General features: G+C 38.6%; 1 protein-coding gene across 1 annotated transcript in view; it reads right to left on the minus strand.

Moving 5' to 3' along the window:
* PTPRR (protein tyrosine phosphatase, receptor type, R) overlaps window positions 1-20,556 on the minus strand; it is a 96,058-nt gene that overhangs the window by 18,184 nt on the left and 57,318 nt on the right. The window contains exons 4-7 of the mRNA XM_014539594.1: window positions 17,583-17,662; window positions 17,028-17,165; window positions 4,809-4,919; window positions 2,770-2,927 (exon numbers count right to left, since the gene is read on the minus strand). Of these exons, the coding sequence (XP_014395080.1) occupies window positions 2,770-2,927; window positions 4,809-4,919; window positions 17,028-17,165; window positions 17,583-17,662 (487 nt within the window). The remainder of the gene's footprint in view (window positions 1-2,769; window positions 2,928-4,808; window positions 4,920-17,027; window positions 17,166-17,582; window positions 17,663-20,556) is intronic.

Here is a 20,556-nt window from a genome sequence, read left to right on the forward strand (position 1 = left end):
CAGCTGCTAGGGACCTGATCATATTACTCGCTACTCAAAACTGTAGATGGCTCCCAATAGTTATAGCACAACATCGAAGCTCCCTACTATGGTATTCATGACCTTGAATAATATGAATGTGACTAATTTTCAAGCTTAATGTCTTTTTATTGTAGTCCTTGTACCCTTTGTGCCATTTTTTTCATTTACATGAATCATTGCAAAAAAAATGCCTTTCGTTTTCCAATTTTCCTTTCTATGTTGATGTTGATGATATTTCTTCAGTGAAAAAATGCCCTCCCTACCATCTTTTAAAACCACAAACATTGGTCATTTTTAAAGATCCTGTTCAACATTATTCCAATGTTTAGAGGTTTTCTTTAAACTTCCTAGTTTGAATTAATAGCTCCCCCTTGGCACTCAAATAGCATTTACGTCCTCCTATTTAGAGCTTGTTTCTGTGAATGTGAGTGCAAAGGAATTCCGAAATAGAATGGGCCCCCTTTAGTTGAAGTGTCTATCAAGAGTTTGTTTCATTAAAGATAGAGGATTTGAACTGTACCGTATGAACGGCAGGCATTTTGGTTATCACAAATGAGAGAAAAAATTTCAGGCATGAGAAGGGTTTAAGGCAACAACGAGTAGGTTAAGTTTGGCTTGAAAAGAGAATTGTTTGAGAGAAATAGTGGGAAAGAAGGCTGGGAAGGTACACTGAGACCCATTAAGGGTCTCACATGGAAAGCCAAGAGGTTTGGAGTTTATCTTTTAAAACTTTTTTATATTTTAGAATTTGATGAAAACTAGGACATTTCACTTTTCAATAAAACTCACATAACATTAGATACTCAAATTTGTTTAAGTAATTTCAAGGAGTTCTCTGACTCCTGTAGCTCAAGCATAGACCCAAGGTTATGAACTTTTGATCTAGGCAATGGGAAGCCATTGAGAAGTTCTGAGCAGGGAATCCATGTGATGGAAGAGGGTTTCAGGAGCATCATTGCAGATAAGTGCATTGGGGAAGCCATAGTCGGGATGGGCCTGGGGAAATGGGGTGTGTGTGCAATTAGCTGACTACTTCTAAAATATACGAATGAGATCATAAGGGCCTGAACTTGGGTGTTTGGACAGGAAGTGAAGATTATGGGAGCTTTGAAGGGAAAGCCAATCTAGTGACTGATTAGATACTGAGGCTGGAATTAAGAGAAAGGCCAAAGATAACTGTCAATGTTAGAGGTTGAATGCCTGGAAGAAAGATGGTCTCGCTCTTAGAAATACTAATCAGAAGGGGAGCTGATTTTGCAGGAGAAGTAACTAGTTTATTTTATATATCTTCAGTGTTTTATGATTTTGGGTGGGGGACAGTTCCAGCCTAAAGGATGGCCAATTAGGTTATTTTTCCTCAGCCCCAAGCTAAGTTTAGGATAAAGCTTAATGCTAAAAGTTGGATAATGATGCTTTTGAATAAGTAGACATATAGTAAATTTTACTCTTAATTAAACCACAAAAGTTCAAAAAAGAAGGAGGCTAAAATTATCATCTAAAACAGAGATGGGGAACATCCAGCCCATGGGAGAGTATAAGGTCATCGAAATCATTTGGTCTGGCCCTGCCATGGCATTAGGGGCGAGTTAATTAAATGTATGACCAAATATAGCAGGCTAATTTTTAAGTTGATAATTTTGTGCAGCCCAAGAATGATGTTATAAATATCCAAATGGCCCTTGACAGAAAAAAGGTTGCCTACCTCTGATCTAAAATAATGTATTTTGTTTATTAAAGATATCATCAAAAGCTATCCTACAAGACTCATGACATTAAATGAAGCAACAAAAATTACAGTGTTTTGAGAAAGTATTAAGAATAAGTGGCTAGTTATTAAAATATCTTTAAAAATAGTTGCTTGTGGGGGGGCACACTAAAAGGAAAACAAGGAGGATGAGGTATCCGTTGTGAGAGGAAAGCTTTGAGGGAAGAGGACCACCAAGGGCATCTGTTGCTTTTGTCGGCTGAACCTCCAGTAGCCCATGTTTGAGTAACAGCACTTTGTTTTCCTTTTTTTTTTTTTAAATTTTTTTTTATTGATTTCAGATAGGAAGGGAGAGAGAGAGAGGGAGAGAGAGAGAGAGAAACATCAATGATGAGAATCATTGATTGGCTGCCTCCTGCATGCCCCCTACTGGAGATTTCGGGCATATACCCTGAAGGGGAATTGAACCAGGGACCCTCTGGTTCATAGGTCATCGCTCAACTTCTGAGCCACAGCAGCTGGGCTTGTTTTCCTTTTGGGGAACTACCTCTTGACCATGTACCATTTAATAATTTATTTCCATCTGTTTTTCATGAACTAACTTTTAAAATAGTTGACTGACTAAATGTGAAATAATAATACATGTTACCAAGATAAAATTCAAGTATAGTTCAGGTGCCATTTTGAAACAACAAAAAAAGCCACTAATAGTTAATTCCTAGTGTATATTATACTGATGAAATGAAATGAATCAAAATAAGTTTCAAGGTAGAAAGAGGACTGAATTGGCCAATTTCCTGAGCCATTTATTCAGACATGATATTTCTTCCACTGTATAATTGCTTGCTGAAAAATGCCCTTATATTGTCACTGTAAACATCATCTTGATCAAGACTCAAATATGAGGAAGTCAACCAATTTCAATAAATATTTAACTTACTGACAAAGTCACAACTAAGAAGGAAAACCCAACTTCTATCTACTCTATGACTTTACAAAGGATGGCCTGTTTGCTTAGGCGGAAAGGAAAGTTCGTGCCTTACCTGCAGTGGACAACCACAGGCCCTCGGCCTGCAGAAGCAAGTCTGTCTTCTTCTACATCCAGCATGAGTTGTAGAAGGGGCTGAGCACTGTCTGGAGTCTTGTGATCAGGCCACGAGGTGTACCAGTAATGCTTCACATGTTGGGTGTGACTTCCTTGCTGAAAATAGCAACAGCCACCAAGTGCCTCATTTACTTTTGTAACTAAAAGTCATCCAAACCACAATACTGCATGCCTTCTCTCATTCCCATCTTGCTGTCAACTTATTTCTAGGTGGTAAATTGTGTGTGTGTGTGTGTGTGTGTGTGTGTGTGTGTGTGTTAATCCTCACCCGAGGATATTTTTTCCATTGATTTTTAAAGAGAATGGAAGGGAAGAAGGGAGGGAGAAAGAGAGAGAGAGTGAGAAATAGAGAGAAACATCAATATAAGAGAGACACATCGATTGGTTGCTTCTGCATGCACCCCAACTAGGCCAGGTATCGAACCTGAGACCCTTCCATGTTCAGGCTGATGTTGTAACCTGTAAGCAACACCAGCCAGGGCTCTAGGTGATTTTTGAAGAACAACCCTTCACCTTGAGAAAACTTTACTGTAAATGTCCTGATATCAAAGTTTGACAGTCTTGCCTCTATTAAATGATACACAATGATACACATATGATGTACATGTGAAACCTATATAATTTTATTAACCCATGTCACCCCAATAAATTTAATTAAAAATTTTAAAAAAGAAAATAAAGCAGAAAAAGAAATGAAAATATATATATTTAGTATAGAAAGTGATATGTAACATAAGCTAAATCTATGTTTGTAATTTACTATAATGAACCCAATGGTAGATGAAAAGGTAGCCAAGAAAGAATTGGGATATAGCGTGCTTCCTGCTCTTTGAACTTTCCTGACATGTTACTGGAAACATATTAACCAATCTAAAAGCACACTTTTACATGCAATCACTGTAATACTTCTACACTCATCCCAAATTTCGTTTTGTAACAGCAGTGAGAAATTCCAGTAATAAAGAGGCTTCAGGGGTCACTAGATTAGAATTGCTTTGAGGGAGGGTCCATGTGGGGTCCTGGCATGAACTAGGCACTTAGGACATAGGTTTAAAAACAGGCTTTGGTAGGTGCCTTCCTACCCCCAGCTTCTCATTAAAAACCACCAGAGCAGCCCTGCCCCTGGTCTCTCTGTGATGACTGCGAGGCTCTAGGTGGAACTGAAACCTTTGAGAGGATTGTTCTCTGCAATCAGAAACAATACCATGGCAACATTCCTCAGCATCTGCTGCCCGTAAGAGAAATAGATAATTTTCCTATGATGTAATCTGGTCTGGGGAAAGTTCCTATAAATTACTGTAACTCCAAGTGCAGAAGATCTCGTCAACACTTTAGGCTCGTCTTGCCTCCCACAGCCACCCACAAGCACAGATTTTCTCTCTCAGAGTCTCCAGGTCTTACTTAGAGCTGCATAAGCCGAAGTGACACTAAAAAACATCATGGCAAAGTCTCTAGAACAAGCCTTTAGCTAAAGGCATTCAAAAGGTTAAATCAAGAGAACTCTTATTTATGCAAATTATATAATAACATCCTACTTAGTAAATTTCCTTCATATACACTTATTTAATTATTCCATATTTAATTGTAGCTGATAACAAAGAAATACACGAGGGGAGGATTATAATTTCTCTTTCGTCTTGACAGTATTTAATTGGTTTAAATTAAATCTGTAGCATTTATTAGGATAATAATTTCAAAGTATAAATGTTATCCCTCTACCTTGGTCGGCAAACTGTGGCTTTCGAGCCACATGCGGCTCTTTGGCCCCTTGAGTGTGGCTCTTCTTAAGCCTTAGGAGTACCCTAATTAAGTTAATAACAATGTACCTACCTATATAGTTTAAGTTTAAAAAATTTGGCTCTCAAAAAAAATTTCAATCGTTGTACTGTTGATATTTGGCTCTGTTGACTAATGAGTTTGCCGACCACTGCTCTAGTATCATCTACTTTGTAGATAGCTATAGCCATGTAATCTTACCTTTAAGACGAGGTTTCGAACAGTATAGTTATCACATTCATTTACATTGATAACCAGAACCTCGACTTTTCCATAAATTCCTCTCTTTTCAGGCCAGTATAGCACACATTTCTGATGAAGGAGAAAGAAGAACAGCAAGTATTAATGACATTCATTGGCCTTGGAGTACTTCTCATTCAAGCATCTCAAGAGTTTCTTATTTAGTTAGTTTTTTAAAAATCAGGTATCAATTTTTACAATTCTGTGAATGTATTAAACCACTGAATTGTACACATTAAACGTGATTTTTACAGCATGTAAATTACATCTCAAAAGGGTTTTTTTTTAAAATGAAGTATCAAGTGTTGCATGTTCTTGGCAAACACTATTGCTACTAATCCCATACCAAAAACTAAAGGTAGAATTTCCCAAAACTCCACAGAAAAATTAAGAACACACTAAAAACTTAATTAGGAATTGAGAAATTAATATCCACACATTCGAGTTCATCATGTAATGACTAGAAATAAAAGAAATGTTTTCTCATGATGACTGAGGCAAGTCACATTTTCCTGCTTCATTGAGTGGAAGTGTCTACTGAGCATCTGCAATGTGGTAGACACCACAGGGTGAAGTTCCTCTCGTATGGGAGGCAGAGGTAATGACAATTAATGCCTGTATGGGAGTATATATTTCAGGAGCAATGGTCATTTCACCTATGGGGTCCATTACAATGGATGTATAACAAAATTACTTTAAAATATTTTTATAATGGATGCTCTTTGAAAGGTTTAATAACCATAATAATAATCATATTACAAACAAGGCAATTTAATATTGTGGTTAAGGTGTAGGCTTTGGGCCAGAGAGCCTGGGTTTGCCTTTTGGTTCTACTTATTATTTGCTGTGAATCCATCAGCAAGATACTCAATCTCTCTGGCCTCAGTTACTTCATGATTTACTCTGTGGAAAGCACTTAGAACCGAGCCAGGCAAATAAAAAGCACTCAAAACATGTTGCTGTTATTATTATTATTATTTACTAGAGGCCCAGTGCACGAAATTCAGGCACTCGGGGGAGTCCCTCAGCTCAGCCTGCGCCCTCTCACATTCCGGGAACCCTCAGGGGATGTCTGACTGACAGCTGAGGCCCGCTCTATGCAGAGAGAGGGCCTAAGCCATCAGTCGGACATCCTTAGTGCTGCCACGGAGGCAAGAGAGGCTCCTGCCACCACTGCTGCGCTCGCCAGCTGAGAGCCTGGCTTCTGGCTGAGTGGTGATTCCCCTGTGGGAGCACACTGACCACCAGAGGGAATTTCCTGCATTGAGCATCTGCCCCCTGGTGGTCAGTGACCGATGGTTCCACCGTTCAATCTATTTGCATATTAGCCTTTTATTATATAGGATTATTATTACTAGTGTTCTATTTTATAATTACTGGGCTTTATAGCTTCCATAGAAAGTGATCATTAATTATGAATTATATCCGGCATTAAATTTTATATTATTATGTCCAAGCTATATTATTAAAAGAAAACTATGAAATTAGATTTAGGCACACGTATCATTTATTATTTTGTCTTTTAACCAACTGCAAAAGACCAATTAAAATTTTTAGCACATATTTTAGTGATTAAGAAAGTAAAGGGTGACAGTTGAAGTTTATTGCAGTTGCCAGGGAGGCAGGGTTAACTTGAGAAGTATTGTTTAGATAGCACTTATCTTCTTCCAAGCACACATGCACATTTATAGGGAAACTCCTTCACTTGTTGCCTGCCATCGGACCTTTCAGTGTCCAAAACACTTGTTTCTTCACATAGAGGCCAAAGGAATATGATCACACTTGAAAAACTTAAGAACTTATAATTCAACACGGCAGTAAAAGAAGCACATAATTACAGAACTAAAGGAAAAGACATGCCAAGTATCAGAAACACACCTCCTGGATCCTATCATGCTAAGTACTAATTATTCCAAAGATAGGGTCACGAAGAAAGGCCCTTCACCTGGTTGACTCACTGTATCTCTGATCCGTTACAATAAAAACACATTTGCATCCTCTATATTCTGGTCCCTTTCCAAACCAAGTAAATCACTTCACCCCTGTTTACAGGCTGCCCCACACCCACGGCTGTCAGGCAATCAGGCTAAAGGCTTACTCTCGCTGACATCACATTAACATTAAGGGGGGGAAAAACCTTTCAAAAATAGAGCAATTTATTTCCCTCCTCATTTATGAGTTGTCAAATGCCTAAAATTTCCCTGGCTTGTTAAAGATAATCATACTAACCAATTTGCCTGGTGTCTTTCAAAGGAGCATCAATTATTTCGCTGCAAGACCTGAGCTATTGTATATCTTAAAACCCCTGCCTCCTGGATGAATCCAAGAAGAGACAAAGAATCTTGGGAAAAAAGTCTTGAAAAAGAAAGAAGCATTCAGGGGTCCCGCAGTATGGCTTACATGCCGCACTGTCCACCATCAGATCTGAGCGGCAGGCCCCTCTTCGGGAAGGTGGTTCTCAAAACCGGCAGGAAAAGCTTGGAGGCAGGAGCTCCCAGGCTGCACCCTGCCTCTCAACAATACTTGAACAGGCTTGTGCACCTACTTGATAAATGGAAGTACTACTTGCTTCTCTCCCAAGCTTGCCGGGGCCCTCTTGAATGTTTTTCTTGACTCTTTACCAAAAATGCAATTGGCAGCCAGCTCCCAGAAGACAATGCAATATGACTTGTTCATTCAAAGAACCCTTAATTAGCATCCCATCTCCTTTCTGAGCTACAATAGCTTATTTTTACACACTGAACACATTTCCCCCCCTTTTAGGAGAATGTAGAAAAAGAGACCAGATAAGTGTGGGTGCTTTTGAATATGAGGTGGGGGAGCTCTGCAAGTGTAGTTGTATCTAAGAGCACAAGTTCATGTTTAAATTATTTTCATGAACAGCTTTTTAGGGTTTCCCCATTGTGGTGCTAACAATGGTATGATAGATGCAGAAAATGCAAGGAAGGAAAATGCTCTCTTACAGATAATATTGTGAAGGTACAGTAATTGTAGGTAATTCAAAATAGCATGCTACCTAGCAGAATATAACCCCAAATCACCACTATTCTTCTGCTAACTGGTCTGATCCTTTCAGTAAAATTATCTATTAATTCCAAGAATTCGTGATTTAAAGGGGAAAAAAGAGGTTTTCAGAGGATCGTGTATCCCTTGTGCAAACAAGTAATTAGCAAACCCTGACTATAAAGATTCTGGACACCAACCAGTTCTTCATAATTAGTGGTTCATAGCCAAAGCAGGATGCAATGCAAACTCATAATTTTATAATCTTTTCTTTCTTTGACCTTCCCTCTTGCCCCCACCATGGTAGAGCTATTTGGGTATAAAGAAGAAAGTCCAGCTAGTTGTTTAGTTGCCTGGGAAAAATCTTTTTAAAAATTTACTTTCTTCTTAAATTCTATGCATTTAAAAATCAAAGAGATTTTGCTCTATGAGCTAAAGTCCTGTATCATCATATAGAGCAGTGATGGCGAACCTATGACACGTGTGTCAGAGGTGACACGCGAACTCATTTTTTTGGTTGATTTTTCTTTGTTAAATGGCATTTAAATATATAAAATAAATATCAAAAATATAAATCTTTGTTTTACTATGGTTGCAAATATCAAAAAATTTCTATATGTGACACGGCACCAGAGTTAAGTTAGGGTTTTTCAAAATGCTGACACGCCAAGCTCAAAAGGTTTGCCATCACTGATAGAGAGTGGCTCTAATTAAATAAAAAGAAGATGGGCTGTTTCATTTGGGTACATTTTCATATGAGAGGGATAGAATGGGTCAGATTGTCTACTGTTTTTACACTGTAGTTAGTCTTTTTCTTGGTTTTCCAAATGAATATTACTAGCATAGTATAGCAATTTAATATTAAAAGTACCTTCACTAAGAGATCATTCAATCCCTTTCAGAATCATTTGAGTTAGGTAGAGCAAGTAGCAAGTATTATTATTATTACTATTATTATTATTATTATTATTATTACTACTAGAGACCTGGTACATGAAATTTGTGCATGGGGGGGTCTGTATCCTCTCCAATCCAAGACCCCTCGGAGGATGTCTGACAGCATCTCGCAATCCGGGACTACTGGCTCCTAACCACTTGCCTGCCTGCCTGCCTGATAACCCCTAACCACCTCTGCCTGCCTGCCTGATCGCCCCTAACTGCTCCCCTGCTGGCCTGATTGCCCCTAACCACTTCTGCCTCATCCTGCACCCAGGACCCAGGATTCCCTCCTCTGGCTGGTTGCAGGCACCCAGGACATGGGCTTCCCTCCCTCTGGCTGGCCACAGACACCCAGGACCCAGGCCAGCTTTGCCCAGACTGGCAGCAGCTGCAGGGAACTGTGGGCGGGCAGCTTTGCCAGGGCCATAGACACAGGAGCCTGGGACCTCGAGGCGGGCAGCTTGTCTCCTCTCCTGGGCTGCAGCTGCAGGTGCAGATGCAGCTGTTGGTGCCCAGAACTGTGGGGCGGATGGCGTATCCCTCTCCCGGGCCGCAGCCTGGCTGGTCGCCATTCCTCTCTCCCCAGTGTTGAGTGCCTAAGCCTTTACAGCATGATGGCGTGAGGGTGTGACAACCATTTACATATTATCTTTTTATTTATATAGGATATCTTTTTACAACAGAGGAAACTGAAACCCAGATGTTTTGCTAGGGGTCTTTTGGAAAATTCCTTTGGGGGCTAGGACCCTCTGAGCAAATATTACTTTATAAATTCAACTTGTCCAATCTCTATCTCTTAACTGCACATTTGTCTCAGGCTCTAGACCAGGGGTGGGCAAACTTTTTGACTCGAGGGCCACAATGGGTTCTTAAACTGGACCGGAGGGCCGGAACAAAAGCATGGATGGAGTGTTTGTGTGAACTAATATAAATTCAAAGTAAACATCATTAAAAAAAAGGGTGGACCCTCTGAGCAAATATTACTTTATAAATTCAACTTATCCAATCTCTATCTCTTATCTGCACATTTGTCTCAGGCTCTAGACGTTATTTCTAGACACTTAGTAGACTTACCCATCCAAAGGTCTCCAGGAGTCTTCAAACTTAGATGAAAAATGGAACTCACTTTCTTCTCTCACAAATCTTCCCTTGCTGCCCATCTAGGTTCATGACATCCTCCTCCAGTCAGTCTCCCAGCCAGACATCCTGAATCAAACTCTCTCTGATTCCCTCCCATTCCACCAGAAACTAAATACAGTGTCTTCTATCGCTGGAACAACTTTCAAATCTGTCCCCTTTTCTCAGTCCACTCTTCCATTGCCTTAATTCTGCACCTCACTACCTGTTACCTGGACTGTTACTACAACTTCTAACCTATTTCCATGCTTCCTCTTGCTTTTCTCAAATCCGAATCCTGTATCCTGCCACCAATTATATTCCTAATATACAAATTACATCATGTCACTCCATTTCGAAACATCTTTAGTGGCTCTCTGCTGCCTATATAATGAAGACAAAAGTTTTGTTTTGTTTTTTGTATAGTTCTATATTTTTTGGCACAACTTAACATTCCAGTCTCATCTCCCTTCACGCTCTACTATGCTACGCTCAAGCCACACCAAAATGCCGGACCCAGGCAGGCTGTGTGGCCCCCAGTCTGTCTTTGCGTGACAGTGAGCTGCCTGCATTGTTTCCTGTGGGCACCTACTCACTCATCAGGACTCTATTAAAAAGCTGTAAGGCTTTGTATGAACTATTTGGACAAAGAAATGTAATGAAAATTCACGAATCCTGTATCCTGCCACCAATTATATTCCTAATATACAAATTACATCATGTCACTCCATTTCGAAACATCTTTAGTGGCTCTCTGCTGCCTATATAATGAAGCCAAAAGTTTTGTTTTGTTTTTAGTATAGTTCTATATTTTTTGGCACAACTTAGCATTCCAGTCTCATCTCCCTTCACGCCCTACTATGCTATGCTCAAGCCATACCAAACTGCCAGACCCAGGCAGGCTGTGTGGCCCCCTGTCTGCCTTTGCGTGCCAGTGCGCTGCGTGCATTGTTTCCTGTGGGTACCTACTCACTCATCAGGACTCTATTAAAAAGCTGTAAGGCTTTGTATGAACTATTTGGACAAAGAAATGTAATGAAAATTCATCTTTTCTATAATTTTATCAGAGAGACAAAGGAAGGGAGTGAAAGAAGGGAAAATAGAATATGATTTTTATATGACTTTTTGAGATTAAACTTTGCAGAGTGCTGACGAGGTCAATCAATGGGATAAATGAAATTTATAAGTCAAGTCACATAGCTCACATGAAAGACGCATGTAAACACTATAGAGAAAGAATACAGCTGTGTATACTTGAGAGAAGTATTATGTTAGGCCAAATCACCAAGTAATTCCTTCACTTTATGAGAGATAAATGTGGTACTTTACTGCTCTCTGAGGCCAATCGTGGGTTGCTTGCTCTCTAATGTCTTGCATCAGTGTTTGGCCCGTTATGCTGGGGCAATAATTGAGTGCATGAGCTTTGGAATCAAATAAACCTGGATTAAAATTTGGCCTCCGTCACTCACTAACTTTGAGGCTTTAGGCAAATGGCGTACCCTCTCTGAGCATCTCATTTCTCATCCATTATAGAGGGCTAACAAAACCGACTTTGTAGAGTTAAGAGTGAAAATAATTGGATTAATGTATGAACTGTACTTAGCACATACTTTTAATAAATTGTAGTCAGTAGAAAATATCTTCTACAGTATATGTAAAATGATAATTTACAGCTACTTCCTATCTTTCTTAGAAAGGGATGAGAGGGGCATCAAGTGACTCCCTGAGGTGGTCTAAAGATTCTGGAAATTTGCAAATGTTATTCCCATTTTTGGACTGAACCAATTCCAGCTTTGTAATAATTCACGTTTAAAAGAGTTTGAACACTGTGTTTTTAATGTTCTCTTTCTTGCAGGAGGAATTCCCTTCTTCTTGCAATTTATCTAAAGGAAGGAACTGAAATTTACCAGCCATACCATCTCTTCTCTTTCATGAAATATAACTAACTTTTCAGCTTTATTTTGGAAGTTTTTGTTTATATTCATTTTATTAAAAAACTATAAGAATATTGGTATTATTAAATAAGAGCTGGAAATTCTTCATTTATTTATTTAAAAAGTATAAAGGTTCATGAAAACATAAAGCCTGGGAATTTCTAAAGATAACTCCACCTTCATTTTTTTGGGAGGAAATGATTTTTGTCTATTCTAAACAATGACGCTTAACACAATTGAAAGTTGGCACATTTTTGGTAAACAGCACTTTCCTGGGAGTGTAAAGTCTGCTGCATTTTTCTTCTGAGCCAGACTTCTCAGTATCATTTTGATCTGTAAAACATCAAGAGTTTCCTCTATCGTAATATATTTACATCTTCAGAGAGTCTGGATGGAAAGGAATTTTATTTTAATTTAATGAATAACCAACAATGAAAAAGAATTTTTGCGGCAATATTTGGGATTATGACTGGCAGAGGGCAATCCACATAGAAAATCACACATAGAAAGCATGATATATTTAACTTCGATATTTCCAGAAGATATATCCCAGACATTTAAAAAGAGAAGAGGCTAAAAATGGTAAGAAAACAAAATAATACTTTTCCAATTTCTACATTTAGTCAAAGAGAAAAATAAAAACCTCAATCACCCTTTAGTGTGATCATTACTATTATTTTTAAAATCTAGCTTTCAACAGATCCACTTCGCTTTCCCTATGAAGAACGTGAATTCTGAGAGTGGTACCGAGGGGTAGCTCCAACTGTGAGAAGGTTGAAAAATAAAGAACAAGAGGTGTTCTCTTCCTTTCCAGACACAGAATAGAAAGTCCTGAGCATCACCAGTGAACCAACTCAGCCTCATATTGAAATGCAGATTCATCTCATGCAGCCCTTCTGTTAGAATGCCAACCTTGGTCTTGGTGACAAAGGAGAAGAATTGAAGCGTTGGCATATTCTCCAAGTCTCATCCTTACTAGGCACCTTTAAAATATGTCACATGTTAGCTTCTAGGGAATGCTTTCTGACTAACCAACAATCTTAGCTGCTTCTATCCTGATGAAAGAAACCCTGGTTCAAGAAGAAGTTAAAGCACTAAAGACATTTCTTACCCTTTCTATGCAAGTGAACAAATACATCATAGGATTTGAGGATTGAAATGCTCAGTGCTTTTTCCAATGTTCATACTATATGGTTTTATTTTTAATCAAAGAGGATATAGAATTAGTAAGGGTATGAATGTGCTTTGAGCAAACAAAGTATTGAGAAAATTATATTCCAAAACAAAGTGGGCAGGGGTAATGCATTCTACTCAGATCTAGGAAATGTTGCTAGAAGTTCCATATTGTTTGCTTTCATCCCTCTGTAGGTATCATTCAACTGATTTTTGGTTTCTATTGTTGCTATTGAGAAGCCATTTGTCAGTTACTCTGGTTGTTAATATCATCTCCATTCAGGTGTCTAGTTGCAGATTTATTTTGAGGTATCCAGCCTAGGGTTTATTGTGCTTTTCAAATGTGAGAGCTCACATCTTTCATTTGTTTTAGAAAATCCATGACCATTATTTCTTCAAATATTACTTCTTGTTTTATATTCTCCCATTTCTTCTCTATAAGACATATGTTGGCCATTTAAATATTACCCTTTCTGTAAAATAAACTCTCTTTCATATTTTTGGTCATTTCAAGTTTCTAGATAATTTCCTTAGCTCTCTCTTTTTTAATCCAGTAATTGTTCAGCTGTGTCTAGCCTACTGTTTAATGAGATTTTTCTTTTTTCATAATAGTGTCTATATAGTAATTATGTCTAGGACTCTTTGGTTTAAAATTCTCCCTAGTCTTTTTAAATTGTAACTTTCTCTTTTCATTTGAGTTTATTATTTTATAATTTGTGCGCTTAATTACAACAATATAGCTTATACTGTATAGCTTCTATTATTCAATTTTTTGGTGGGTCTATTTCTATTAGTTGTTGCTTCTTCTGATTTTCCTTATATTGTTTTACTTGTGTAAACAAGTAAACTTGTGTGTCTCACAATGTTGACTTATGGCTTTTTCTGTGGAAATCCTGTGAACTAGATGCTGAGAGTGTATGCATCCAAAAAGGTTTTGCCTTTGTTTCTGTTAAGTGCCACAGAGCCTTACCAACCCAGTATTACTTTTTATATAAATTACTCCACTTGGCATTTCCTGGCTTTGAATTCTGAATACTCAAGAGAACCTTTTAATTTATCCCAAGAGAAGCCTGGACTAAGATAGATTAATTTCCTGCTATAGTCCTATTTTGGTAGGCGGGTTTATTTTCCTGGTTCACCTTTTCACTAAAGGCCCAGCCCTTGCAGGTGCTCCCTTTATGGAAAGTCTTAGTTCTAACTCCTGGCTTCTGTGAGCCACAGGCGTGGTCTCCATTTCTTGTGTTGTCATTAAAACACAAGTAACCTGTAATTCTCTGGTTTTATGCCTTTTATTCTGTTTTTAATTGCTGGGATTTCCTTCACATTATTTTTTTCAAGCTCTGCTGTACCTGTTATTTCATATTTTACCCAGTATAACTGGTTTTGTAATGGAAGGTTTTTCAGGTTATCTTGTCTGCCATATTATCTAAGTTCCATGGATGTATATACACTTTTAACTTTGAAGAATATTTTCCTATCATGAAGGCAAAATGTCATGAATATTAAACAACCGTGCAGGAATTGTTAGTGGCTTAATATGTTTGATAGATTGAGAGTGGGTGAAACTGCTGAGAATGTTATGGGTCATTTTTATTATGCCACCTCAGGCTTTCATATAAAATTCATAGAAATGCATTTATTTAGTAAACCATATAGTTAATTAAGTATATACCTTCATCTCCTGGCCAAATATATATATATTTTTCCAAAATAAATTTCAGAAAAAAAATCCTTCATCTATTGTAGCAAAAATGGAAAAAAAACAATAAACTTTAAAAAACTTAGATAGGACTCGCCGACTCCAAACTGAAGGGACGGACACTCGTGGCAGAAAGGCCCATGTAACTGAAAGAAAGTTTGACATGAAGCGAGTAGTTTGATTATCACCATCCTTGAGTACAGGAGGAGAAAAGTGGATGTCTGCAGCATGTGCTACCCGTGGCACTTGAAAAAACTGCTCTCAAAAAGACAGCTCCAGCTCCAGGTATTCAATGACATCTTAACGGGGTTGCTGTAAAGGACTAATGCCTAAACTGTCTCAGCATGGCCTATCGAGGAGGAGGTGGGCGCCGCCATGGTCCCTCAGCGGCGTTCTACCCTGTTAGCCCTGAACGTCTTTTCACATGTAGAACTCCTACTCATAACATATGCATGGTGTCGGACTTTTTCTACCCAAATATGGGAGGCGTGGAAAGCCACATTTACCAGCTCTCTCAGTGCCTGATTGAAAGAAGACACAAAGTCATAATTGTCACCCATGCTTACGGAAATCGAAAAGGCATCCGTTACCTCACTAAAGGCCTAAAAAACTTATAAATTGGTGTTGTGAGCCTGGATTTTCTTGATTAGCAGTTGGATTATATTATACTCAGGGTTGCAAGTTATCAAAGGGGTATAAGGGGAAATTCAGTATTCTTAAATTCTTATTATCCTGGGAAAGCCCTGTTGTAGTAATTTTGACAAGAAAACAAAAACAAAAGCTGACTAAAATCAGACTGTAAACCATGCCAACAGGATGACAAAATGCCCTAAAATGTAAGTAGTGCCTAGGCCAGCACCTTTTGGGAATTACACAATTTTACTTTATTATTATTATTGGAGGCCCGATGCATGAAATTCGTGCAAGAGCAGGCCTTTGCAGCTGCAGCTACCTTGATACTCCCTCGCAACCACAGGCAGCTGCCTGGATCCCTCCCTCACAGCTGCAGTGGCTGCAGCCCTGGCTTCGTCCTGGAAGGATGTCCGGTCTAATTAGCATATTACACTTTTATTATTATAGATTGTTGATAGTATTACAGATGTCTCCCATTTCTCCCCCTTTACCCTTCTCTGCCCAACCCGTACCCCCACCCTCAGGTCTTCACCACCCTGTTGTCTATGTGGGGGACAAGGAGAGAGAAACACAATTTTATTTTTATGATACAAAGTACAGAATGAGTATTCTTGTCCATAAGTTAGATCCTTAGAAAAGATGACTAGTATGGAAACAGAATCTAATTTTGGACTTCTTTTTATAAACATCTTGAGTAAGTTGCTTGGATTTTATAACTTCCTTCAAATCTAACTTTCTTAGTGAGGCTCATCCACTATATAACACTGCAGCTTATCCTTACTTCTCAGCCCCTCCCTACAGCCCAGCACACCCACGCTACCTTTTTCTATAGGATTTATCCCTTCTAATATATTTTCTTTTATTTTTTATCGATTTCAGAGAGGAAGGGAAAGGGAGAGATAGAAATATCAACGATGAGAGAGAATCGATTGGCTGCCTCCTGCACACCCCACACTGGGGATTGAGCCTGCAACCCAGGCATGTGCCGTTGACCAGAATTGAACCTGGGACCCTTCAGTCTGCAGGATGAAGCTCTATCCACTGAGCCACACCGGCCAGGCCCTTCTAATATTTTAATAAACGTATTATGTTTATTGTTTTTGTCGGTCTTCTCTGCCAACTCCAAGAGAGTTAAAATCTACCAAGAGCATAAATCTTTGTGTGCCGTTCAGAATTGAACCTGGGACCCTTCAGTCTGCAGGATGAAGCTCTATCCACTGAGCCACACCGGCCAGGCCCTTCTAATATTTTAATAAACGTATTATGTTTATTGTTTTTGTCGGTCTTCTCTGCCAACTCCAAGAGAGTTAAAATCTACCAAGAGCATAAATCTTTGTGTGTTTTGCTTACTAATATATTTCCAACAACTAAAATAGTATTTGCCACATAGTAGGTGCAAAAATTACTTGCTATACAAATGAATAATTTTTTATTTCATTGCCTATAAATCAGGGTGATAATTCCTGGTCTATCTTTTCCTTACTGAGACATGTGGATACATAGGAGAATTGTGTATCCAATATATATTGATTTATCTGGGAAGCATAAAGTGACCTATTATTTAAATGTCTTAAAGTGGCCATCTTAAATCCATTATTAAGTACATGACAATTTTTCTTATACAATATGTCTTCTATAGCAACAGAAAATATATAACATTTAGTACTTGGGTAAAGGTCATACCTCATTTTTTTCTTTGAGTTTTGTGATCATAACAATCACAGGGCTATCTTCCTGCCAAACCATCTGCCAGAAATCATTCACGGTGTTGATCATGGGGCCCTGCGTGGCGATGAACGCTTTCTCTCTGCCGCCGTAGCCCTAGTGTGAGTAAAGGTACAAAAGATTGGCTCTGAAGTGCATGCCGTGCGCTGAAAATTTAGGTAAAATATCTCAGAACAAAATGGCTCTGCTCGTCCAAAAGCAACACAAATTTCTGTGGCTTAATTGATCCCAGCAGCACAACCCACATGGCTGTTCTCCCAGCAAGTCAAGCATGGTGCACGGTGTTGCCCGTCAAAATGCTTCGTCCTCACCAGAGCACCCCAGCCAGGAAAGGAGGACTCACTGTAAAATACCGGCTACCAATGTTGGTTATGACTAAGCAAACAACAACAAAGAACTTGCTCTAACCAAGTTAAGTTAAAAGTAACCTATTCTAAGGAAAAAAATATAACCTCAAAGTCCAAATAGTAAGTTGACATGCTCATCAGAAAGAAATGATATTTATTTACTTACCCTGATATAATTAGCATTAATGTAGGTGCTCAATGAATCAGTTACATTTTTTGGTCTTAAACACACTCTGCTGAGGGGATCTAATGAAGAAAACAAGAAAGAGTATATTAAACCGATATATTTAATGTGTCTACATTAAACACATTGCTCTTTTTAAAGTTTCTTAGAACACCAACAACCAGTACATAGAACACCGGTTAACTTATATATTGACTGGCTGACGTGTGCCAGTGTTTGTTGTCGTGTCTGTGTGTCTGTGTCTTGATGCATCTGTGTTTCTTGAGGGACATTTGGGCCCATCTTGATGACTGTTCCTGACATAAATCTCACCCACAAGCCTGAGATGGTGAGTTTATACTTTATGCCATTTATTTGTGGGTTCATGATTCTTGACCTCATTTCTCATGTGTGCTCCTTTTCTTGTTCTTTGGGTTTGGAATTTGCACCCACTCTTCCTACTCTTGTCTCTCTTCTGTCCTGCCCAATGACAAACGTTTGGCCTTACTCAAATCCCTCTCACTACCTGGAAGAAGCTGTCTTCAGTTACCATGTCTTTGTTCACCGACAGCACAAATATCTGTTACTGAATAGATTATTATAGTGTCTTAAATTCTAACACCACTTTCCATCAAGAAGTTGAAAGATTCTAAGTATTTCCCAAACTGCTATCTGTAAATCATTTCTTCTGTAACATGTAGAATTAGGTCATATAATTTGTAAATGAGCTAATTCTTTATGGATCATGGCGCTATGGAAAATATGGTAGTTATTTTTACCAACATTTACATAAATGAATTAAGATCAAATCATGCCTTTATGATTTCTTTAACCTGGTACATGCTGCGCTTCTTGAAGGCAAGATGGAGAATTTTTACTATCTCTCTAAGACTCAGTGTCTAGCACAGTGCTTAAATATACACTGAGTGGCCAGATTATTATGACCACCTGACGTTTGTAGGCAAATTAGCTATAATTTCACGCTGAAGTTGCTAGAGGGCCAGACCATTATAAATAGGGAAGCAGGTTGTTTACCACGACAGTAGAAGTGATTTTTTTCTGAAGATATGGATAAACAACGTGATTTAACAGCCTTTGAATGTGGGATATACTATAGCTGACACTCAATAAATGTCTATGTATTGATTTAAATTGTCCCTTTCATTTCCTAAAGCTAGTTTTATGTTTTCCTCTCTAGCAGTTGTTCTATTGTTCTTCAGACAGGCAAATTCTGAGAGCTTTTTATACCCACTGTTCCTACCACCTCATCTACCATTCAAGTCTCGTGTACACTCCAATCTATCTGATAATGGTAATGTTAGGTATGCAGACACTACTCTTGCTCATGCCACCTGGACCATTTTGTTACTAAACCATATGAGCTCAATGTGAGTTTTTTTTTTTTTCATGACCTCTCTGTGGCATTCAAAGAATAATGAGCTCAATGTGAGTTTTTTTTTTCATGACCTCTCTGTGGCATTCAAAGAATATTGACCATATATCTTTTTGAAAGTTCTCTCTTCCTTTGGATTCTGGGTCACAACATTCTGATTTTCCTGATAACTCTTTGAAGGTCTGTTTTCAATCTCCTGCTTATTTTATCTGCTCCCCTCCCCTAAATCTAGGATTCAACTTGGCCCTCTTCTACGCTCATTTGACACTGTTTTGTTAGGTAATTGATTCATTTCCATAACTTTAACTATTAGCTATATCTTGAAGACTCCAACATGTTTATCTTAGATTAGACTACTCTCCTCAGTTATAGGCCATGTTTTTCTATTTGTTTCTTCTGGATATACCACAGGCTTGTGAAATTCCACATGTCCCATGTGTTCCTGTTAGCCTTCTGTTATTCTTTGTTAGATGTGCTCCCACAGCTCCAGAGCACATGTTGGAAAACTAGTTGACCTACTGGGCTTGACCCTCCACATCCAATTACTCATATTCTCTCTGTTCTATCTCCTAACGTGCTGCAGGGTCTATTTTTCTTCTCTCTTCCCATGACTGTCTTCTTAGACTAGAACTTGAGCATGCCATCTTTTTGTATTGCTTTCAATCTTATTGCTGCCAAGGCGGTCTGATCACATCATCCTGCCTAAATGCCATCCCTGGATCCTAACTGCCACAGCAGTATTTCCCAAACTGTAAGTCATTTTTTTTTTCTGTAACATGTAGAATTAGGTCACATAATTTATAAATGAGATAATCTTTGAAAAAGAAGTTTCAGTAATCAAATCAATATAGGAAACACTGGACTTAAAGTAGAACCACATCCCTTTTACTGCAGGTCTCTTCACCATCTTTATTATGCTACTGTACCTTGTGAATTTCCGGAACTATTACATATAAATTTATTTATCCATTGATCTCATTTTATTATGAATCCTTATAGACAATCCAGACAGCCTAGAGCAGCATTACCCAATAGAAGTCTCTGTGATAATGGTAAAGTCTTCCTCATTCTCTAAGGTTCAATACAAGAAATACATTCTTTCTGAAGCCTTCCCTGGAATTCCCAGACAGAATCAGGCATTCCTGTCTTTGTGCAGGCTCTCTCCTATTTTAGTATTTACCATCTTATATTTCAGATACTTACATTTCTGCCTTCCCTCAAAGGATTTCGGTGAGCCCCTTGAGTGCAAGAGCTATATTTAATTAACTTTTGTATCCTTTGTGATTTCTATTTGGAACGTGGTTCATAGAATGTTTAATATCAGAATTTATCGCTATTAGAAACAGTAAAACACTGCTTTGGCTTTCTTTCTTTTTTTTTTATTAAATCTTTATTGTTCAGATTATTACAGTTGTTCCTCCTTTTCCCCCATAGCTCCCCTCCACCCAGTTCCCACCCCACCCGGTGTCCTCCCCCACTGTCCTCATCCATAGGTGTACGATATTTGTCCAGTCTCTTCCTGCACCCCCAATACCCCTTTCCCCCTGAGAATTGTCAGTCCACTCCCTTTCTATGCCCCTGATT

The sequence above is a fragment of the Myotis brandtii genome, unplaced genomic scaffold (assembly GCF_000412655.1).
Source record: "Myotis brandtii unplaced genomic scaffold, ASM41265v1 scaffold2204, whole genome shotgun sequence".
Taxonomy (NCBI): domain Eukaryota; kingdom Metazoa; phylum Chordata; class Mammalia; order Chiroptera; family Vespertilionidae; genus Myotis; species Myotis brandtii.